The sequence below is a fragment of the Garra rufa genome, chromosome 11 (genome assembly GCF_049309525.1).
Source record: "Garra rufa chromosome 11, GarRuf1.0, whole genome shotgun sequence".
Classification (NCBI taxonomy): Eukaryota; Metazoa; Chordata; class Actinopteri; order Cypriniformes; family Cyprinidae; genus Garra; species Garra rufa.
The window spans coordinates 23,914,910-23,939,976 of NC_133371.1; the positions used below are offsets into that span (position 1 = coordinate 23,914,910).

Here is a 25,067-nt window from a genome sequence, read left to right on the forward strand (position 1 = left end):
ATATACTTGCAGTTGCGAGAAATAGACTCACAAATCTGAGAAATCTGTTGTTTTTTTTCCCTTAAAATTGGACTTTATAACACAATTGCGAGTTTATATCTCACAATTCTGACTTCTGACAACTGCGAGTTAAGTCAGAACTGTGAGATATAAACTCACAATTCTAAGAACATAATTCACAATTGCAAGTTTATATCTCACATTATTACACGGCTCTTTGGAATGCTTGATTCTGATTGGTCAGTTGAGATATTTGCAGGTTCGTTCTTTTCAAATAATCACCGCTCCAAAGTAATAACGCATAGCCGGTACTACTTGTATGTTTAAAATCCCTCCGTGCCAACAAAGATTACCGTTTGGCGCCATCTTGTGACAAACACTGGACAAACACAATTAACAATGGAAAATTTCGACATTAATCTATTTAAATTGTCTTACTAACGTACATAGTTTGAATGTTAGTCACGTGGTACTATATCGTTTCGCGGATGGATAAAAATGTTAATTTAAAACAAATATGCCAATAAAAGGTTTCAAATTCATATTCATGTCCAGTTTTTTTTCTTATGTGGCAAGTAGCCGTGTAATAAGCGGGATAATGTACAGGCAGCCGGTAGTTATCGCAGAAATAAGCCCCTTCAGTGTGATACAAGACCCTCCGCTTCGCGTCGGGTCCTGATCACACTGTCGGGGCTTATTTCTGCGATAACTACCGGCTGCCTGTACATTATCCCTTACATAGCAAGCTATTGTAATTTTGAGGGGGAAAATATTTTCTGAGAATTGCCAGTTTATATCTCACAATTCTGAGAACATATCATTTTTCCCCTCAAAACTGGACCTTATAACTCACACTTGCAAGTTATATCTCACAGTTCTGAAATGTGAGATATAAACTTGCAATTGCAAGTTTATAAGTCAGAATTGTGAGATATAACCTCTCAAATCAGATTTTTTTTTAGAATTGCGTGATATATACTTTCAATTGCGCAATTCTCACAATTCTGACTTTAAGGAATTGCGAGTTTATGTCTTGCAATTGTGATGACGTTTCCCAGAATTGTGAGCTTATATCTCGCAGTTCTGACTTTATTACATGCAATTCCAAGTTAAGTCAGAATTGTGAAATACAAACTCGCAATTCTGAGAACATATCATTTTTCCCCTTAAAATTGGACTTTATAACTCACAACTGCAAGTTTAGCTCGCAATTCTGACTTTTTAAGGAATTGGAGTTTTTGGTTTTGCAAATTCACCTGAATCAGTGAGATTCGGCTTTCTACACTCTGTTGTTGCAGTGGAGGCCTTATTCAATCTGATGCAAATGAAGACAGGGCTATGAAGGACAAATGTTCCGTCCTGTTTATCATGTTGCACTGTTGTGTAACCCACAGTCCGTTTTCATTTGTCAAATTACATATGGTGTTTACCCTGACTAGGGTGCATAGCTTATTGTCTGTTTTTCATTTCAGTAAAATCATGAACACATGGACTTCGGTTTCCTTTGAATTTATGGACAAGGCCCTGTTAGCCTCAGATCATAGAATTGGCCCTTTTATTAGGTTTGACTAGCAGGAATTTGATTTTGCTATTAGTTTATAAACTTATAAAACTATTCTCTATTGTGAATACGTGAAATTTCTGGTGCTGTTTACTCGCTTATGTTCCTCTCTTTTTCAATACAACACGGTGCTGTTTTCTTCTACATGCACAGAAACCAAAATGAAGTGCAGTTCTCAAATAACAAGCATGGATTTTTGCATCGAAACACAACGGAAATGCAAAAACAAACTCAAATCTGCAGTAATGAAGTAATACATTAACAAATGAGGATGTGTTTTACCTGTGGGTGATGTTTGTTATTATACTATGTCTTGCTAAGAATGTTTCTCAGATTTGATAGACAAACAAGCTCACATGTTTTATTTAAAGGAAATGGACTTTTACATGGTGTTTGGGTATAAATGTGTCTCAGCAGTGTGTGAACACAACCACCCTACAATGTTAAAAATCCATTCCCTCCTTTTTTTTTAATCCCCAAAAGACCTAAACAGTCTAAATTATCAAGCCGTTTTGATTTTCTGAGCATTGTTATGTGTCATTGCGATATATCTCACAATTTTGACTTTTTTTCAAAATTAGATATAAAGTCCAATATTGAGTGGGAAAAAAGACTGATATGTTCTCAGAATTACAATTTTTTTATCTCACAATGTTGACTTTTTTTCCCCACAACTGTGAGTTATATTGCATTTCTGACTTTTTTTTTAAGAACTTTTAGATAAAAACTCGCAATTCTGGCTTTTTTTCTCAGAATTCTGATATAAACTTCCAATTGTGAGAAATAAAGTCAGAATGAGCAAGTTTTTATCTCACAATTATGACTTTTTTTTCTCGCAATTCTGAGTTTATATCTCGCAATTATGACTTTTCTTGCAATTCAGATTTTTTTTTACTCAGAATTGTGAGTTATAAAGTCCACTTTAAAGGGGAAAAAGACTGATATGTTCTCAGAATTGTGATATTTTTATGTCTCAATTCTGACTTAAGTCACAATTAATATAAACTCACAATTCTGTTTTTTTTTCTTGCAAACGCGAGTTTGTATTGGCTTTTTTTCTCAGAATTGTGTGATATAAACTCGTTAAAAAAACACTTTTGTACGAGTTTGTATCTAGCAATTCTGACTTTTTTTCTCACAATTGTAAGTTTATATCTCGCAATTTTGACTTTTTTTTTTTCAAAAGTGGATATAAAGTCCAATATTGAGTGGGAAAAAAGACTAATATGTTCTCAGAATTACTTTTTTTTTTTTACTCACAATTCTGGCAATTCTCAGAATTCTGTGATATGAACTTGTAATTGCGAGAAATAAAATCAGAATCGCAAGATAAAAACTGGAAATTCAGACTTTTTTATCTCACAATTCTGACTTTTCTTGCAATTCAGATTTTATTTTTTTTTTTTACTGATTTACTGATGTGTTCTCAGAATTGTGTTGTCACAAATGTCACATTTCTGACTTAACTCATAATTAATATAAACACAATTCTGACTTTTTTCTTGCAAACGCGAGTTTGTATCTCGCAATTTTGACGTTTTTCCTCACAATTTCAAGTTTATATCTTGCAATTATGACATTTTTCCTCACAATTGTGAGGTATGAAGTCCAATTTTGAGGGGGAAAAAAACATGTTCTCAGAACTGCAATTTTTTTAACTCACAACTTTTTTTCCCCTCAGAATTCTGTGATATAAACTTGCAATTGAGAGAAATAAAGTCAGAATTGCAAGATAAAAAAAAGTTTATATCTCGCAATTATGACTTTTTCTTGCAATTATGTTTTTTTTTTACTCAGAATTGCGAGTTATGAAGTCCAATTTTGAAAGGGAAAAAGACTGATATGTTCTCAGAATTGTGATATTTTTTGTCACAATTCTGACTTAACTCACAATTAATATAAACTCGCAATTCTGACTTTTTTCTTGCAAACGCGAGTTTGTATCTTGTTTTTCCTCACAATTGTGAGATATAAAGTCCAATTTTAAGACTGGAATGTTCTCACAATTCTGACTTAACTCACAATATAAACTCACAATTCTGACTTTTTTTCTCGCAATTGGGAGTTTATATTGCATTTCTGACTTTTTTTCTAAGAACTGTGAGACATAAACTCGCAATTCTGTCTTTTTTTCTCAGAATTTCTTGCAGTTGCGAGAAATGACTTAAATCACAATTAATATAAACACATTAATATAATTTTTTTCTTGCAATTTTACTTTTTAATTTACAAGAAAATATCTGAGTTACTTTTATGCAGTTAATCCCATTTTAATAACCAATGTCCTTGCTGCTGACCTTTGTTGATCCAATTCAACCATACTAATAAGCAAAACTTACTTTAGATTAACATTTGTGCTTCATTTCAAGGAGTGTTGAGCTCTCTTTTCCTACAGTTCTACTGTAGATGTGAATTTACTTTCCCTTCAGCCTTAGGCTTATTCATTTTACTTTTTGGTGTAAAAGGGCTTTCATATTTGCTAAAAATCAAACTTTCTATAATAAAAACACAAGCAAGCCCTGTCCAGATTTAAAAAGTAACGCAAAGGTAATGTAACGCATTACTTTCCATAAAAAGTAAGTTACGTAATTAGTTTTTTTAGGGAGTAATGCAATATTGTAATGCATTGCTTTTAAAGGTAACTTTCCTCAACACTGGCTATCATCATAGTTGTGGTTTGGACTCTGACTGCTATTCTTTTTAAATTTAAAATGATTTTTAAAACTATACATTTATCATTATAGTTATCATCCCTGGTGTGGACGACCCGTAGGAGTAGTTCACTTTCAGAACAAAAAATTTGAGATAATGTACTCACCCCCTTGTCATCCAAGATATTCATGTCTTACTTTCTTCAGTCATAAGGAAATTATGTGTTTTGAGTAAAACATTTCAGGATTTCTCTATATATAATGGACTTCTATGGTGCCCCCGAGTTTGAACTTCCAAAATGCAGCTTTAAAGGGCTCTAAATGATCCCAGCCGAGGAAAGAAGGGTCTTATCTAGCGAAACGATCAGTTATTTCCGTAAAAAGAAAATGGACAATTTCTATACTTTTTTTAACCTCATATGCTCATCTTGTCTAGCTCGGCAAGACGAGCATTTGAGTTTAAAAAGTATATAAGTTGTAAATGTTTTTAGAAAATAACCAATCGTTTTGCTAGATAAGACCCTTCTTCCTCATTTAGAGCCCCTTGAAGCTGCATTTAAACTGCTTTTTGGAAGTTCATACTCAGGGGCACCATAGAAGTCCACTGTATGGAGAGAAATCCTGAAATGTTTTACTCAAAAAATATCATTTCTTTACGATTTAACAAAGAAAGACATAAACATCTTGGATGACAAGGGGGTTGAGTAAATTATCTGTTAATTTTTGTTCTGAAATTGAAACATGAACATTTTGTCGTCATATCCTTACCCTCAAGTTGTTCCAGACCTGTATAAGTTGCTTTCATCTGATGAACACAAAAGATATTTTGAAGAATGTTGGTCATTGACTTCCTTTTTTCCTCCTCTCTACTATAAAGTCAGTGGCTACCATCAACTGTACATTCTGTACAATACAGGTCTGGAACAACTTGAAGGTAAATAAATGATGACAGAATTTCATTTTGTGTGCTCCATTCCTTAAAGTCTGTTTTTCTCTCACAGTGCTGTGTTTAGTAACTATAAACTAATATCATTCCCTTTCAGTTATGTTAAAGCAAGTCCTAAATGACATCCAATATAACACGAGTTATAAGAAACACTTTTTGTATTTTATTTGGAGTCCCAAAGCCACCTCACACCCTTACCTCAATAGCAATAAACGCCAATCTCGCGAGTGTTTTTTTCATAAAACAAGGTTCATCTAGACTCGACCGTGGGTGAGCGGCGGGGGGGTGGAGGTGATGACGGAGAAGAAGAGTGGCACATGGGGGGTAGGGGGAGTCAGAAAGGGACAGTTTGTCTTCCACCTGACGTGTGCAGTGTGCACAGACAGCACTCCCGGACCCCCCTTCCTCCTGTCTCCATCATTGCCTCCCACCTGCTCTTTCAATCTCTCTTCCCTCACAACCTCCCCCATAAAAATAGGGCAACTGTTGCATAAGCATTGGAGGAGTAGGGGAGATGGATGCGAAGAGCAGGAGAGAGAATGTGGGGGTTGAGAGAAAGAATTGCTGGAGACTGATGGATATGCAGAGAGGAGGTAGAGAAAGAGTGCAATCGCTTTCTCTCTCTCTCTCTCTGATCCAGCGCTGTGCCTCTCTGTCTGGCATGTGGCCTGCTGAAAGTAGGCTACGTTTGACGCGCTTGAGGTTTACGCCGTCTGAGTCACACTACGCTGCTGAATACTAAACCCACTGATTGCATTTCAGTAATGCTTTAGCCCGCCGGATTGCACAGTCTTGCATGGAACAAAATGGCAATTCATGTTCTTCCACACAATAGAGTGCCAGTGATAGCTGGATTAGGACAGACAATTGCAGACGGTGAATTTAAACTATGGCGTGACGTTCTCAGCAGATTTGACTTTGAAAACTCAGTCCTGTTTGGTGTTTATTTCCTAAAACACATTCCTGCGGTCTGATTTTGATCAGAATGCGGAAAACGAGTTTAAAAATTTTCCAGCGTGTTGCCGGTTATCAAAGAAGGCACGCAGTTTCCTTTTCCCTCACAGTTTCCTCGACTGCTCAGAGACGGTTATCCTGACAGGAAGTTGTGAATGTAATGGAGAAGTGTAGCTGGTCACATAACTGCCCGTCACCAGTCTGCGGTCTAATATTGGGCAATGTAGTCATCAAAAATACTTGACTATTTAGGTCAGGATCACCCAGACCACGCTGCTACCTTTGGGATGTTTATGAGGAACCATACATTACATAATAACTAAAGAGCTATTTCTTCTTAGCAATCTAAACAACCGTTGTTCTTCATTGAATGAATATATAAAACTAAGAACAGTATTTCAAATATTAGATCTCGAGTTCCTCCGTTTTACAAAACAGACTTACGGTAAAGCCGCAAGTTGAATTCCAGTTTCTCTAAACAAGTTATCAGAAAAAAGAACGCAGAAGCAGACCAGCCAATCGCAAGGCTCTGTTTCGAGAAAAATGTGAATTCCACAGCTTCTCTCTCACATTCTTTCAGGGCAGACAGACATACTCGCGTGGCGAACCCCGGCCGATGAGAGCGCAAGGGGAGGTAGAGCAATGACCTCATGCTGTCTGCCCCTCCAGATGTTTCCAGACACGACTGAGAGTTTCCCCATTTATGAGACAGAAGAAAAAGAGTGTAGAAGTCTTGTTTCTTGATGAACAAAGCTAAGAGAAATTACAGATATCCAAAAGAATCAAACTGTAATGTAGGTAATCACGGCCATGTCGAACCCATACGAGTTACATAAAATATAACTTGTAATAAGTTACATAAAACTTAGCCAAAACTATTTGCTCTGGAACAAGTAATAGATTAATGAGACCAAAGATTGCTTGTTGGATTTACCCAAAACAAATTATGGCTTAAGTTTAACCACTATAGAGACAAATTCCAGACGATCTGGTCGAGGTAAGGCTGCTCTCGGCAGGTTCATGAGCACTGATCGGCTGCTGAAAACGTCAAAACGTCTAAACAACTACATTCTTGCCTAAGAAACTCTTAAATGTACAGTCGTGGCCAAAAGTTTTGAGAATTACATAAATATTGGAAATTGGAAAAGTTGCTGCTTAAGTTTTTATAATAGCAATTTGCATATCCTCCAGAATGTTATGAAGAGTGATCAGATGAATTGCATAGTCCTTCTTTGCCATGAAAATTAACTTAATCCCGAGAAAATCTTTCCACTGCATTTCATTGCTGTCCATTAAAGGACCTGCTGAGATCATTTTAGTAATCGTCTTGTTAACTCAGGTGAGAATGTTGACGAGCACAAGGCTGGAGATCATTATGTCAGGCTGATTGGGTTAGAATGGCAGACTTGACATGTTAAAAGGAGGGTGATGCTTGAAATCACTGTTCTTCCATTGTTAACCATGGTGACCTGCAAAGAAACGCGTGCAGCCATCATTGCGTTGCATAAAAATGGCTTCACAGGCAAGGATATTGTGGCTACTAAGATTGCACCTAAATCAACAATTTATAGGATCATCAAGAACTTCAAGGAAAGAGGTTCAATTCTTGTTAAGAAGGCTTCAGGGCGTCCAAGAAAGTCCAGCAAGCGCCAGGATCGTCTCCTAAAGAGGATTCAGCTGCGGGATCGGAGTGCCACCAGTGCAGAGCTTGCTCAGGAATGGCAGCAGGCAGGTGTGAGCGCATCTGCACGCACAGTGAGGCCAAGACTTTTGGAAGATGGCCTGGTGTCAAGAAGGGCAGCAAAGAAGCCACTTCTCTCCAAAAAAAACATCAGGGACAGATTGATCTTCTGCAAAAAGTATGGCGAATGGACTGCTGAGGACTGGGGCAAAGTCATATTTTCCGATGAAGCCTCTTTCCGATTGTTTGGGGCATCTGGAAAAAGGCTTGTCCAGAGAAGAAAAGGTGAGCGCTACCATCAGTCCTGTGTCATGCCAACAGTAAAGCATCCTGAGACCATTCATGTGTGGGGTTGCTTCTCATCCAAGGGAGTGGGCTCACTCACAATTTTGCCCAAAAACACAGCCATGAATAAAGAATGGTACCAAAACACCCTCCAACAGCAACTTCTTCCAACAATCCAACAACAGTTTGGTGAAGAACAATGCATTTTCCAGCATGATGGAGCACCATGCCATAAGGCAAAAGTGATAACTAAGTGGCTCGGGAACCAAAACGTTGAAATTTTGGGTCCATGGCCTGGAAACTCCCCAGATCTTATGCTGCCTTCATGTGCTATCGTAATTATGGTAAATACCAAAATCCGACATCTAAATTGCACATGAACACCCACTCACGTTGTAATTTCCACTGGAAAGCTCGAAATTTATGATACACGAGTTGCCGAGATGGGATAAACTTTCACCTTTCAACATGGCGGACAGCAACGAAACTATATTGAATGATAAGCATTGTATGATGTTAAAAGTTCTCTGCTGTTTAGTTGATTAGTTTGTAGCCCCCATAATGCTGGGGCATAAAGGATTTTAATAACGTCGCTATTTAAACGTAGTGTTGTCTTTAAAAATACCGTTAAGAGAAAATGCTAGCTTGTCGTGGCTCGCCTCCAGTAGGGTGCTGTGCGGTACAGTGTTCTGAAGGAGGCAATTTTCTAATGTTATTTTATTTGGTCTGTTTTACCAAAGTAGCATGTGAGGACAAATTGCGAGTCCGCCATGTTTCTCTTCACTACGACAACAAAAGCACCTGAACACGACACACTGGTAATTTCCACTTCACAAGTGGAAAGCATCATCTTTCCCATATCACATGAAGGCAGCATTAATCCCATTGAGAATTTGTGGTCAATCCTCAAGAGGCGGGTGGACAAACAAAAACCCAGTAATTCTGACAAACTCCAAGAAGTGATTATGAAAGAATGGGTTGCTATCAGTCAGGATTTGGCCCAGAAGTTGATTGAGAGCATGCCCAGTCGAAGTGCAGAGGTCCTGAAAAAGAAGGGCCAGCACTGCAAATACTGACTCTTTGCATAAATGTCTTGTAATTGTCGATAAAAGCCTTTGAAACGTATGAAGTGCTTGTAATTATATTTCAGTACATCACAGAAACAACTGAAACAAAAAAGCAGTCTCTAAAAGCAGTTGAGCAGCAAACTTTGTGAAAACTAATATTTGTGTCATTCTCAAAACTTTTGGCCACGACTGTACATTCCGTGAAACAAAAACTGTATTATTTATAAAATTATAGAGGATTACTGCAAGCAAAGTGATACAAACAGTGAAACGGTTGGAGTTCTGATATCACTTGGATATTGCACTCCTCTCAGCTAATCAGATTTGAGGACAAAAAGAACTGTTGTATAAATATATACACTACCAGTCAAAAGTTTTTGAACAGTAAGTTTTTTAATGTTTTTTTAAAGAAGTCTTTTCTACTTACCAAGCCTGCATTTGTTTGATCCAAAGTACAGCAAAAACAGTACAATTTTGAAATATTTTTACTATTAAAAAGACCCTTTTTTATTTGAATATATTTTAAAATTTAATTTATTACCATAGTTTCATAGCTCAATTTTAGCATCGTTACTTTAATCAAATGATCCTTCAGAAATCATTCTAATATTTTGCCATTTTGCTAGATTTGCTGCTCAAAAAATGTTGAAAACAGTTGAGTAGAATTTTTTTCAGGTTTCTTTGACGAATAGAAAGTTCAGAAGAACAGCATTTATCTGAAATAGAAATCTTTTGTAACATTGACTTTTGACCAATTTAAAGCATCCTTGCTACATATAATTATTAATTTCTATATTTTCCTTTCCCCCCAAAATTATACTGACTTCAAGCTTTTGAATGGTATAGTGTATAATATTACAAAAGCTTTTTATTTCAGAAAAATGCTGATTTTTGGATATTTCTATTTATCACAGAATCCTGAAAAAAATGTACTCAACTGTTTTAAATATTGATAATAACAATAAATGTTTCTTGAACAGCAAATAAGCATATTAGATTTCTGAAGGAAAACTGCTGAAAATATAACTGTAATCACAGGTATAAATTACATTTTAAAATATATTTAAATAGAAAATAGTCATTTTAAATTGTAAAAATATTTCTAAATTTGACTGTTTTTGCTGTGCTTTGGAATGAATAAATGCAGGCTTAGTGAGCAGAAAAAAACATGACAAATCTTCCTGTTCAAAAACTTTTGACTGGTAGTGTATATATAGAAAAACTTTTTATCAAGTAGGCTATGTATGAAGTAAATTTAATTATTATATATTTTTAAAGGAATATATATTTTTCTAGTCATCCCAAGTTCTAAAATATCGAGTAGAAACTGTGAGTAAAGAATATTTTTAAAAATCCTGACCCAGAAAAGTCATATAAACTCATTGGTTAAAACAAGAAAGGTTGAGAACCGCTGCTCAAAAACCATCTCACAGACCACCGAAGACCACATAAAACCTGTGGACTGGTTTAAAAAGTTGTTGTTTTTTCAGGAGGGTAATTTACTCAGATTTACATATTCATTAGCATTGTACTCATTTAATGCTTTTTAAAGCAAGTATTGTTTTTTTTCCAGGAAACTTAACAACATGTCCGCCGGGTAGCAAAAGTCTGTATAAACAAACCCGCATGTTAATGGAGGTTACAGCAGCAGACAGTCACTTTCAGTTCAACTGCAGATGTTCCGGCTCTTTGCGATTCCGTATGTCTGTGCAAACACGGCAGTCCGAGCCCAAAGAGTAAAAATTAAAACTCTACGAAGTTCATTCAGGGCAATAAAACAGAAGCAACACGAGCCAAACTCACAGTTTTATCTTAGAACGTGCAGTGTTTTTACGAGACTGCTAATTTTGATTTGTGGTGCTGGGAAGTTAGAGAACGAGGTTATGCAACAGCAAGAGGGTGCCAAGAGGGGTGTCAACAACACAGAGCTATTGTGGGATGGGCCTAGCTGTTGCCTGGTTACAAATATTTTGGGCAGGGAACCAGGCAAACATGTCCCGCCTCCCCAGGAAACAAGACACTCTCGTGATTGCTGCAGGGGTTCAAGCTGTACAAAGACCAGAGAGACGAAAACAGAGAGCGTCGGGTAAACAAAACATACAGCGCTCCCCCTGCATTATGGAACTTTTTTTTTACGGAGCAGAACGTCAAGGGTTAATCATAAACAAAACAAAGCAAAGCAAACAATATGGCTCTGAAGTAGTGCCAAAACAGGAAACGGAGCTTTATTTTTGCATAAAGCCAAATGAACACATGAGAACAACCGAGACCTGGGAGCGAAGTTGGGGCAGTTTGAACTGAAATGCAAATAAACATATTTTCCTATTCATTGTTCTGCCAGTACCACACAAACTGCAGCAACTGCAGTCACCTAAGAAACAACAAAACATGTAATGATCATCTCAGGAAACTCTCCCTGCAAGCTAGTTAATGATTACTGGGCATATCAGCATGCCAAATGACCTACTTCTATGCTGTCTCATAGGTTAACCTACTAAACTAACAAAACTTTTGAAACGAATATATTTGTATTTATGTGTATAACAGCTAATATGTGACCCTGGACCACAAAACCAGTCATAAGGGTCTTTTTTTTAAAAAAATGAGATTTATACATCATCTGAATAAGATGGATAAATAAGCTTTCCACTGATGTATGGTTTGTTAGGATAGGATTATATTTGTTCGAGATACAACTATTTGAAAGTCTAGAATCTGAGGGTGCAAAAAAATCTAAATATTGGGAAAATCACCTTTAAAGTTGTCACAATGACGTTTTTAGCTATGCATATTACTAATCAAAAAATAGGTTTTGATATATTTATGGTGGGAAATGTACAAAATATCTTCATGAAACATGATCTTTACTTAATATCCTAATGATTTTTGGCATAAAAGAAAAATCAATATTTTTTCAATTTTGGCTATTAGCTGGTTTACAAAAAGAGAAAGAGGAAAGTATTTAAAACTACTTAAAATATGTAATAAATGAATAACAAATTAAAACTTATATGCTAAAGTATTTCTTCCAGCAAAGAAACGTACACATTAATAGAAAACCTAAACCTTAGGCTTAAGATGATCCTGGAAGCGCTGTTATTTTTTATTTCCTACACTTCCGTTTCTGTATCATCGTAGCCTATTAGAGCTTTAATGACTTGCAGTGTCATTCGATTCACAGTGCAAGTCTGCGAGTCATTTTTTGTACTTCATAGCACATAGTTTCTCACCACAGCTTCTGTCTTTAGAACAGCTAGACTGTTATGGAATAATATTTTTTATTAATATTCAGTTTTGCAGTTCACTTACAGCACAAACTGCATCTGTTAAATCATGCCATTTTAAATCCCAGTCCTGGTGACCCACAGCACTGGCATTCATTTATACAATATTCTCAGTTCAGTTCCCAACAAGATGATGATCTGAAACATATGTGTTAAATAAGGAAGACATACAGTACAAAATGCGCAGTGCTGTAGGTCCCACCAGGATTGAAAACCACTCCCCTACATGTACTGTTCTAATCAAGTATTTTTTACTGTAGCATACAACATAAACAGTAAGGTGATAGGGGGCAGCAAAAAGACTACTCTAAATATTATATTTAGTTAAATGGCAATTTCTATAGTTGATATTTATGATAATGACCAGTATATGATCATTACTTTTATAACATTTGTGACCCTGGATCACAAAACCAGTCTTAAGTAGCATGGGTATATTTGTAGCAATAGACAAAAATACATTGTATGGTTCAAAATGATCAATTTTTCTTTTATGCCAAAAATCTTAGGATCATGTTCCATGAATATTTAGTAAATTTCCTACCGTAAATATGTCTGAACTTAATTTTTTGCTTAGTATTAGATGTGCATTGCTAAAAATTTAATTTGGCAACTTTACAGGCGATTTTCTCAAATCTCAATTTCTCAGATTCCAGATTTTCAAATAGTTGTATCTCGGCCTAATATCGTCCTATCTTAACAAAATGGAAAGCTTATTTACTCAGCTTTCAGATTATGTATAAATCACAATTTCAAAAAATGTACCCTTATGACTGTTTTTTTTTTTTTTTTGGTCCAGGGTCACATTTGCACAGTTAATACACTAATGTTACTTGAAACTTGCTGTTTTTCATGCGCCATAGCACCACTTTTTTTATATATAAAAAAAGCTGTCAAGAATCGAATGTTCTGTTCCATACCATAACTAAACTTGAATAGCACTAATAGTAGAGACATTCTCTATTAGTATGGAATTTTCATACAGGGTCAAAGGGCATGATTAATTGATTTTTCTTCTTTCACTTTCTAATTAATTGCAGTAAACTGACATCACTATTTTATGTTGTAGATACCTAGATGCAATCATTATCCTGTAGATCATTTTGAAGCAATTTACTTGTATAACAGCAACCAAATCTACTCTCCATTTAAACAAAATAGAAACCGAACAACATATAGAAGTCCTTGAAAACAGATCAAAACTGCTTGATTGTGAATATCAGTGCATTAAATTTCACTTTACTGTAAAATGTCTTATAATTTGTATTATCTGTTGAGTTATGATGTATATGTCATCGTTGCCACATATAGTAGCACATACCAGCTAATTAAGATATTAATAATGCATTTTATATGCCAAAATATCACAAATACATTACTGTTCGCACATTCAGCCAATGTTTTTTGCATTGTATGACACTACCAGTCAAAAGTTTTTGGACAGTGCAATTTTTAATGTTTTTTTGTCTCTTCTGCTCACCAAGCCTGCATTTATTTGATCCAAATACAGCAAAAGCAATAATCTTGTGAAATATTCTTACTATTTAAAATAACAAATTGTTTATTTGAATATATTTTAAAATGTAACTTATTACTGTAATCATAAGCTACATTTTCAGCATCATACTCCTGTCCTCAGTGTTACATGATCCTTCAGAAATCATCCTAATATGATTTGCTGTTCAAAAAAAACATTTATTATTATTATTATTATCATCATCAATATTTAAAACTGTATAGTTGTTCATGATTATTTGATAAATAGAAAGATCCAAAGCACAGCATTTATCTAATAATATACACATGTATCTGTGATAATATACAAATTTACTGTTTTTGCTGTACTTCGGATCAAATAAATGCAGGCTTGGTGAGCAGAAGAGACTTTAAAAACATAAACCTTACTCTCCAAAAACTTTTGACCGGTAGTGTACATTATACCTAAATTTTCTGCTATGGAAGCATGTTTAAATTATTTTAAAAAAAACTCATATCAGTACATTTAGTTAGTTCAGTGTATATATATATATATATATAGTTTTATAACCCTTAAACTTAGGTTCCTGATTTATACAAAAAAGACGCCTGAATTTACCAAATGGTAAAGTACTTCAACTTTCTAGCCATAGCCTTTGCTATTTATGCAAACCTAAATTTACTTAACTGAAACAGTCAAACTAGTTGGGGTTAAAGATCAAGAAAGTAGAACTTTCAATTTTGAAACAACTTTACTGAAACGTTACTTTGTTTTCTAGCAGAATGTCTTGGCTAACAGACTAACTATCCGACAGATTATAGACATTTCTCCATTTTGGGCAGTCTGCCTCTTTAATCGAGCAAGCAAACGTGGTTTTGATAGAGTGCAGACTTAGAGCTATAATTTACTTCTTTACCAACATGACGGCTACTATTCGTTTGCAACGTTGCACAGTCATGTTAGTTAGACGGGACGATTAGCACGCTGGCTACACGGCTAACGGGACAAACATAAATGTCAACTAAAGTAAGTCTTTGTGTGGTCTAAACATTCAAACCCAACATACTCGCCTCTAAAGAGCTCGTAAACGTCAAAATAATGTAAACATGCACGCGCACACATGAAAGCGCACTTTCCCTCGTCTGGGAAACCTCACAGGCAACATTAAACCACTGTGCCGCCCCTTTAAGGGTTGCCACGGAAACCGGTTGCTACGCAGCAAAAACAAAAAAAGTACCAATCGTCGTGACGTCCTTGCGTCAGACGTGCGGGAACGGCGTTTCCACGGCGACGAGACGTTGTATACACACGCAGGGTTGGTTGTAAACGTCGCGGGATTGTTTGCTTTAGGAATCCGTTTAGTTTATTTTGCATTAAGCCACAAAATGTGAGACGGTTAAAAGTAGTTTGTTTATTATCATATTGTCTGTACATTTCTTGACTAGAATGGAAATGTTATGGTTTAGATCAACGGAAATTAAAAAGACAGTTCACCCGCAATTAAAAAGTCAACATTTACTCAGATAAATGTTGTTCCAAACATGCACGCATTTCTTTCTATTGTTTAACAGAAAGACAGAGAGTTAGTGACTGGCAGCCTTAGTCACCATTCAATGAAAGTGAATGGTGACTCCGACTGTCATTCTGTCTAGCATCACTTTTTGAGCTCTGTGGAAGAAATATAAGTGATATATGTTTAGTACAACACGAGGGTGAGTAAATAATGACTTTTCAGCTCAGCCTCAGTTTTTAATTAATTAACATATGAAATGCACCTGCCACACAGTTTCAAAGCTAACTATAGATACTTAACCCTATCTAGCTTATCTTTAAGCATCCCACATATAATTTCTCTGACGTAGCCGCCGTTTTTTAATGTTCTGGCGTGTATTGGTAAAATGTTTGCCGCACATCGAAGTACTCCGCATTAGTCATTCCTGTTCAGTCGTTATAATGTCTGCCACTGGACACGGCGTTCTCCGCCGGTGACGTTCAAGTGCTGCTGACTAATTGTTGTTACCCCCACCCTTCCCCGCCGTCGAGGTGTACCAACACCGGCGTTTTATCTCGCCATATTTCACGTGCCAAATTTATCTGAGTTGTACCTTAATAACAAACAGCCACACTCATTTCCTTGCACACAGAGCAGTGAATCACCTTTGTTCCTACATGAATTGAAATGTGACAGTATGTGACACTCACTATGACTTCCGTCACTACAGCCCACTGCCCGACTTGGAACTCGTACACGGCTTCTTGTAAATGGCGAGGGTATCATTCATAATAATAAGCGCTTTGTTTTGCTGAACAATAAAGCGAGCGCGAAACTGACACATCCCGTTGATCGCTGTATATTGTATTTCAATCATTTTATGCATTTGGTTTAGTATTCATACTTTTTAATAAATACATTTTCTTTAAATATAGCATTTATATACAAGCTGATAGATAAATGATAACAAAGAATGAAATGCATAGTTCCCAAACTTACCCCAAACTTAATAGACAACGGGCAATGTTAATCTCTTCTCCGACCGGTTCTCAAGACTCTTAACGACTAAGCTCCAGTGTATCGGGGATTCCGTGGGGCGTGTCGGTGAGAAAGTTTACAGTCAAAACAGCTGAAAGCGGGCTTCCCTGCTTGCTTAACCGCTACCTCAGCAAAATATTCTTCTTTAATTAGCTTTACGACTGCTCGTGTGTTTTCTCTTACTCTGTAATTTGTATCTATATAGGCTACTATATTTCTACACTATAAACAGTGTCAACCTACTAAAATAAAAAAAATAAAAGTTTTAAGTTTTTAAGTAGCCTAAACGTTGTGCCAAAGTTGAAACATTGCACATTAGCGAGTACTTCTAATTTAACTAATGAAACATACAACTAAAACGACTGAAATCGTTTAGAAATTGCATTGTGACACATTATAATGGTGATTTTTCTGCAGTCTATATTTTTAACACCCCACAATAGTGCCATGTTTCTTTATCTGAATAAAATTTTTCATTTGTTTATTATTATTCTGTTCAAATCTGCTGTTTTAACCTTTTATCTTCCATATTTTAATGAAAAGAGAACGTTTTAGACCAAATGGTTTGTTTGAACCTGACAGTGGGATAAACATTACATAAAGCTAACAGCTAATGCTGTTATGCAAAGCATTTTTGACGCAAACATATTTGCAAAATGTGCCGTTTCTAAATATTGTCCGTAACAATTAAAAATATCTTGTGGAAGTAATAGTAAATGTACCTATTCTTGACCGCGATCGAGCTGTCTCTTTCTGTGGGTGAGGGAATCCCTTACACGTCATATTGCTTAGATACCGAAAACAAAAACAGTGCTTTTGGACCATATATGGGCACCTACGTCAGCGGAACACCAGTAAGAGGAGGAGCCAGGACTCCCTACTTTACAATGCGTTCTCAGGCTTCATTCACAAGAGGAAAGCGCTGCTGCTGAAACACCGAACAACCGTCTACTCTCGTTTGTAATAAACACATTGCGGATTATTTTATGGATTTATGAATGCACATTTCACGCATTTCACGGATTGTACCACGGCCTGGGAAGTTATTGGAATTTAGAAGTTTCCTCCAGCAGGGAACTGGATTGATGTCTTAATGCAACTGTTTTGGAAAGAGACTAAGGGCATCTTGACGAAGACTCCAAGTAAAACTTGCTACGGTAGGTGACTTTAATATTATACACATGTATCAATTATAATGCATCCACTTTCCTTTTCTTTTTTATACAATGCCTTGCGGTTTACAAACGCAAGTGGTTTATGTCTTCACGAAAATGCGCTTCAGTGTGACTTCTGTTGTGTGACAGGTGATATCCCGTTCTCGCCGGGCACAGTAGGTGTTTCGGCTTCTTTCGGCTCCACCGGGGAGATGTTTCAGGGGTTCCCCGGAGACCCCGACACCGGCTCCCGTGGAAGCTCATCTCCTTCTCTTGAATCTCAGTACCTGTCGTCCGTGGAATCCTTCGGGAGTCCGCCCACCACCAGCGCACCGCAAGTAAGTCACAGTATTTATTCACATTTAAACATTGCGTTTTTCCGCACAAAAAACGGTTTTGCTAAACAGCTGCGAGACTTGCTTGCTTCGCTTAGAGAAGCGGACTGACGTTGCTAACGGAATGCATTTGCATTCGTTTAGACGTGTAAAGATGGAATATAATTAAATAGAATGATGACAAGTCAGCATGCGCGCCGAATCAGGCCGGTAGCAACGTGGTGGGTTTACAGCACGCCGCGAAACAGATGACAAAATTGTGGAACTCTCCGTCGTTCGCACACGAAGCTCCGCCCTGCGCTCGGCGCTGCTGCTCTCGCTTCTCAGACTTCGGCGTGACGTCAATGCGTTCTATTTTGGAGTGTTACGTTGCGTTGCTAAGGGGAACACCGGGGGTGTGACGGGGGCGGAGGAACAGGGACTGGAGGGGTGATTCGAGGCCGGTTATTGGCTACGGCGTACTGCGTGCGCCCTTGGCTAACACGCTGTTATATGAATATTAATGAAACATGGAACTCAGACCGGCATCACTGCGCCGTCTTTTTCTAAAAAAAGAAACCGTACCAATATAGATTTTGGCCCTAAATATGTTTTAATAGCTGTGTACATGTACTGAAGTCCCCATGTAATTTATGTTTTTGTTGGTTTTCATTATCCTTACTCGTTTTTTCTGTTTTCATTATCTTTAGTCTGTTGTCTTTACATGGAGGAAAATACAGCTTTACAGCAAGTGGTATTTGACTATCATTGATATACTATTATAGTCTTTCTTAATGCTTTGATTTATATTTTATATTTAAATATTCGTTTTTGTTAATTAGTTTTTAGGGGTTTTATATGTCTGTATAGTTTTAATGTTTTTTTGTTTGTTTTTTTATTAGTTTTAGATTTATATTAGTTTTTAAAGGGATAGTTCACCAAAAAATGAAAATTTTGTTATTATTTACACTCCCTCACATCATTCCAAACTGATTGAATTTCCTTCTTCCATTGAATATAAAAGAATATATTTTGAAGAATGTCCAAACCAAACAGTTTCTGGCCATGGTCCCTGTTGACTTTCATAGATTGGAAACAAAATACTGTGAAAGTCAATGGCTACCGTCAACTGATCATTCTTCAAAATATCTTCTTTCACAATCAGCAGAAAAATGAAACTCGTACAGGTTTGCAGGGGCGCCGCTATGGCCCCCTGAACAACATATTCACTCAGTCTCTGTCGGTAGAAATCACATTCTGCATTCCCCTTTCCCCTCGGTTAAAATCGCGTTCCCCCCTCGCGGGGCTCTCCATCGTCGGGGGTATGGAATCATCCTAACCTCCCCCTTCTGGCGCCCCTGCAGGTTTGGAACTACTTTAGGATAAGAAAATGATGACAGAATTATCATTTCGGGGTGAACTATCCCTTTAAAATAAATGAAAATAAGTAATGTTGCCTTGACTTTTTTTTCTCACTCAAGATTAATTTTGCTTCAAGTAACACTTTTTATGGTTTTCGTTAACAATAATAACCTTGTTTGCAGCAAGCTGGTGTGGCTCATAGTAATATACTGTTTATGTGTTTGGTTTCCAGGAGTGTGTATCTGCCACTGGCGGGGTAGGGGTGGGTGGAGGGTCAACTGGCACCGGGGCAGGGGTGGACATGCCCAGCTCATTTGTGCCCACAGTGACGGCCATCACCACCAGCCAGGATCTGCAGTGGTTGGTGCAGCCCACTCTCATCTCCTCCGTGGCACCCGGGCAAAGCGGCACGGGCTCCAGCACCATGACGCAGCCTGTTGCTTTGGATCCTTATGACCTGCCAGGCCCAAGCTTTTCATCGGGTGGAGGCTTCACTCCGCCAAGCTCTGATACTCCTGGCCCAGTGAGACAGTCTCGGAGCCGCCGCCGTGCACGGGATGAAACGGTGAGTGAGTACCATGACAGTGTAGTTAGTCACTTGACATTTTGATTCAAAAGACACAAGGTTTAATAAGATACTAAATTTGCACTGTTCCCAGCTGACCCCCGAGGAGGAGGAGAAGCGACGCGTTAGACGGGAGAGAAATAAACTGGCCGCCGCTAAGTGTAGGAACCGACGACGTGAGCTCACAGACAGGTTACAGTCGGTGAGCGATGCTGTACTCACACATAATTACAATATGTTATCCATGATAATAGATGAATGCAAAGGCATCATAATTAGTGGATTCGTAACATGCCAATCTGCTCATAACAATCATTTAGTTTGTAAATGATTCCAGCACACACATATGCATTATGCTGCATTGTAATTAGAACAAAGACCGTATAAACCCACCGTAATTATATTGTGGGAACTGAGTTCGCAGGTTTATTTGGTTGTTGCTCTCTGAAACTATAGCAACATGTGTTTCCGTTGTTTTTGTCCTCATTTCAAGTGATCATATAATCTCTGTCCCCTTGTGTCCTCCTCTTGTCTCTCCAACCCAAGGAGACTGACATTTTGGAGGAGGAAAAGGCCGAGCTAGAGGCCGAGATATCCGAGCTGCAGAAGGAGAAGGAGCGCCTGGAGTTTGTCCTGGTCGCTCACCAACCCGGCTGCAAAATTCCCTATCAGGACCAGCCCCCTGCACCGCTGGCACTGCCACTGCCACTGCCGCAGACGTCCCCGCAGGCGCCTTCGGTCTCCGTGGTGGGTTTGACTGTGAAGGAGGACACTTTCTACCTGCCGCCCGCCTACTCGTCCCACCACCACCACCACGTCCCGGTTTCACAGCCCACGCAGACACAGCCGGCCCCAGCACAACAGCAGCAACAGCAGCAACAGCAAGGGATGATGCAGGAGGTAGCCTTTTCTAGTTCTTTCTATGGGCAGGGCCAGCCGGCGCCGGACGGCCCGTGCCTTGTTGCCGACGGTGGCGGTAACCCTGACGCCGGCAGCTACATCCCCTCATACACATCTTCATTTGTGTTCACCTACCCAGAGGGAGCCTGCGGGGCCAGCGCTAACCAGCGAACCAGCAGCAGCGATCAGTCCTCTGATTCCCTGAACTCACCCTCGCTTCTTGCACTTTGAGAGCTCTGCGTCTCTCTGCCTCTGCTTGCCTGTCGACAGCAACACATGCACACATGCACATTCGAACATGATCTATTCCATTAAAGCCTTTCGATTGGAAACCTTTCGAGGCCCAGATGCGTTAGCGTCTGAGTGACTTCATCAAATGATGTAAGTGTATATTAATTCACAATGAATTCAGGCTTAATATCAAGATGAGTCATTAGCCCATACACACACGCTCACACACTCGCACACTCACTTAAATTGTCATAGACATATTCGAATCCGTTTGACACGACAATAAAAGCACATCAGCGCACTCCCCCTTGCTTTTATCTTTTCTCGCTCTGGCTTACATTGGTGTACCATCTCCTTCCTTCTCTCTCTATCCACATCCACGCCAGGTGCCTGCTGTGTATTTGTCTAAGCCAAAAAGGGGGCACAGAACTGCTTTGTGGGTTTTGTTTGGTTTGCGTTCCGGGCTACCTTGCTCTACCCTTTCTTTCTCCATCCAGTTCATGCACACCTCTTCCTGTGACAAAAGGACATGACCACACACACTCTCTAGCTACAGTACCTATCTCTCTCTTTTGTTTCTCCCTCCGTTGTCCATCTCCACATCTGTTTCTCCTCTCTCCTGTCTCTATGTACCTCTGGTTCTCTCGGAAGTCTTCGGCCCCTGAGAGCCCGTTGGACCCTGAAAGCCCATGGAACCTTGAGTGAGAGCCAGCCCACACCCCAACACCACAAATTCCCTTCGCAAGGACCGGCCCACAGTGGAACCTCAGACATTTCAAAAAAATCTAAACGAACCAGCCGCAGTGTGCAGATCAAATGCCATCTCAGATGCCACCGCACTGGCTAAAGGAACGGGACTCTTTGTTTCTCCTCAGCACTGAGGATTTGATTTTGGATGAGCGGAGACACGCTGGCTAGACTTTGGCAAGGCCAGCGGAGGAGTTTTTGGAGAGCCCTTGGAATGTGGAGGTATGAGATGGCCCGCTGGTCCTCTCAGAGCTTTCCCCTTTCTCGAGCAAGTCTGTTTGTTTGTTTCATTCTGTGTTTCAATGATAGTATTAACTCTGATCTCAAAAGTGGCTTATCTGATGATAACATACAAGAGTGGCTCAACACTCTGTGTTTGAAGAGCATTATAATGAGCAACCAAAAAAGAAAAAAAAGAAAAAAAAAGGACAACCTCTTGGTTTTGGATGAGTGGCCTCTGTGCTTCTTAAAGTCCTTGACATAGTCCTTGAGTTGTGGATGTGGTTTAGCACAGCTCTAGGCTTTGATTGTGAATGGAAGCCACAGAGTACTACATGTCCAGTTGATTTCTTTCTTTAAGGGGGTTGTTGTTGTTGTTGATGATGATCTTGTTCAAATGGAAAAAAGCACAAATGCCGGCTGCGGACGGAAGGAACACAAAACGGTGGCCAACCTAAAGGACGGGATGTGCTTTTGAATATGAACCGTTTACTTTCCTGTGAATGTTTTTGATGTTTTGAGTTACTGATTTTTCATGATGCTTCTTCTCTTTTGCTCTTGATTGTGCCGTTGCTGCCAAATGGAAGAATTTTGTGGGGCTGTTAGCTGCTCCTTCTATCTGTTACTGTCGTCTTACTGCAGTTATCACGAATATTGTTATTATGGTTATTATTATTATGATTTCATAGTTATCTCATGTTGGCAACTAAAAAGGCATGTTGTGCACTATGAACCTTTTTTATGTCTAGAACTATATATATATATATATATATATATATAAAAATATATATAATGTATGCATATATATATACATATTCCGTGTGTATATATATACAATGATTGTAATGTAATGTATGAATGTTCAGAAAATGTTATTTTTGTCAATGAAGACAGAAGGGAGAGCTTGATGCACTTGGTTTTGATTTAAACATAGATATTTTTCTAAAAGAACAAAAAGTATATTATAATAAACAATAACAGCCCGCCTTTCCCTTAATATGAAAAGCATTGTCACTGCCTTTCATTTGAAATGTGTAACATGTATGATGACTGTATTGAAACTGTGGTGCATATAGTGATATATACTGTATGTATCGCAGATTTGTGCTATGCTTGATTTGTCAACGAGGTTGGTTCCACAGCCCTTGTTCATCAACCCCTGTGGACAAAACACACTGGACGCAAAATATCTATAAATGCATAAATACATCAATAAATACGCTAAAGAAAAAAAAAACAAGAAGATATGAATTGAGTGTCTCAATGTATTCCAAATGAGCATCTGATATTCAGCCGTGTTTCTCAGTGCATTGATTTACCATGTCCAGTGTGTGCTGTCTGCCCTTTGGCTTTTGCATGTGTGATATTCAGGGCTTGATGGACAACTTTCAAGTCAACCAGCCCTTATTAATTCATTCATATCGACGTCATACACAGACGGGAAGTATTTTACAATCAGATGAGGTCTTTTGGCTTCATCGTGTGGAGTATTTTATGGGGTGGAAATGATAATATTTGTACAGATGTTTAAATCGAAATGCCTTTTCATGCTACATTTATATACACAGGTGCACCATTGTCTTGTTGGTTCAATTTAGACCCAGAGGATCAAATTTAAGCTGCGTGAGCTCTTTCCAACAGAGCCGTTTGATGAAATTACGTTCTCATTTGGCATTGAAAACTGAATTATGGTGACGTAATGAAGCCAGAGCTGTGATTTCACAAAGCGGGACGTTCTATGACATCAGAAAGCACAGCCTCATGCTCCATTACATTGATATTTCTTCAGAAGACTTTATTGTGTGTCACAACAGTTTTATGTTGTTTTGATTTTTCAGCTGTTGGTGCTTTTGTTACTCCTACGCCAAAACATTTTGTTACTGTATCTGACTCTGATATGATAGCATAAAGGGATGTTGGTTAAACGATACAGTATCAGTGACTCTGTGGTCTTCCACTTTGCAAACCTCTTTGTTTAGATTGAGCTGCACAAGCTATGAGCGTCCTAGGTATTCTCAAATTCACACAGTGGAATGCAATATATCAGATACTCTAGGAGAACCATGTAGCAAATCAACTGAATTGTATGATGAAAGTCGTTCCTTATGCTACAGTGTCACAGTGAAGAATTGAGACAATTTGTTTTGTCTTTCCAGTTTACCTTACGTATGATTTACTCAGCTGAGACCTCAATGATGGGATGGTTATGCATTATGAGGATGTAAAATGTCAGTACCTCTCGGGTTTACTGAGTGTCATTTGATGGGTTTCACTTTCTAATGCACATTTGAAGATTGCCTTCAGTATAAAAAGAGTGAAATATTAGTCTAATGTTACAACCACTTGTTCAAACAATCGAAAAGAAAGAGGGCTGACCTGTTTCTCGTACGTTTTTTGCCTTTTTTGAAGGGAAATGAAAGTTAGGTGTAATAAGAATCATCACATAACATTTCAGAAATTATAAGGTGCTTTTTCAATACTGTTTGTCTTTGTATATTCTTGATTAAGAGTGCCGATGACAGAGGTTTCTGGGAGATTTGAGTTGTGGGTTTAGGACACTCGTGATTTCAGAGTGCTTTCCTCACCATGACTGCTCCAAGTTCTCATATTGAACAGCATATTTAATACATACTGAACAACCCTTGTGAATTATATAATCGCCGTTCTACATCCTTTCTCTTTTCACCCTTTCTCCATTTCATTTCACTTTATGCTATATTTCTAGCCCTTTAATGAATGGAGAAGGACATTTCATATTGTTACATAGACTGTGAAATCTTGGTGTACTGTCCTATCTTAATATCTTTGTATGACGTCCAATTTTTCTTGTAAAGGAAATGTCTACAAAATAAACATATTCACAAAGAGTTTCTATCTGTTCTATTTCCAAACGTTAATCTGTTAAGTCTGTAAAAATACAGCTCAGCTCAATGTACATTGTTAATACGAAGGTGTTTTACCTGTATTTTGATTTATGCATTGCATTGTGTTGTATGTCTGTAAACTTACGGCGGTCATTCGGACAAAGATGATCATCCATATTTGGAGGTCCGTGGCATCTAAAAGACACGATGAAACACGGAAAAAGATGATATTAATGAGATTTTACCGCCCTCTACTGGATAAAATAGAAATAGCA

At 38.1% G+C, this 25,067-nt stretch overlaps 1 protein-coding gene across 2 annotated transcripts; it reads left to right on the forward strand.

Annotated features, from left to right (window-relative positions):
• The first annotated feature begins 17,377 nt into the window (after window positions 1-17,377).
• Window positions 17,378-24,716, forward strand: fosb (FBJ murine osteosarcoma viral oncogene homolog B). Of its 2 annotated transcripts, XM_073850475.1 has the most exons (6): window positions 17,378-17,593; window positions 17,741-17,928; window positions 19,499-19,831; window positions 19,926-20,033; window positions 20,378-20,731; window positions 20,871-24,716. In XM_073850475.1, exons 1-6 carry the CDS (start codon window positions 17,530-17,532, stop codon window positions 20,934-20,936), a joined length of 1,113 nt encoding a protein of 370 aa, XP_073706576.1. In that variant the 5' UTR covers window positions 17,378-17,529; the 3' UTR covers window positions 20,937-24,716. The 2 variants fall into 2 exon arrangements, with proteins under 2 accessions (XP_073706576.1, XP_073706575.1); XM_073850474.1 differs by having other exon boundaries at window positions 20,378-24,716.
• The last annotated feature ends 351 nt before the right edge of the window (window positions 24,717-25,067 follow it).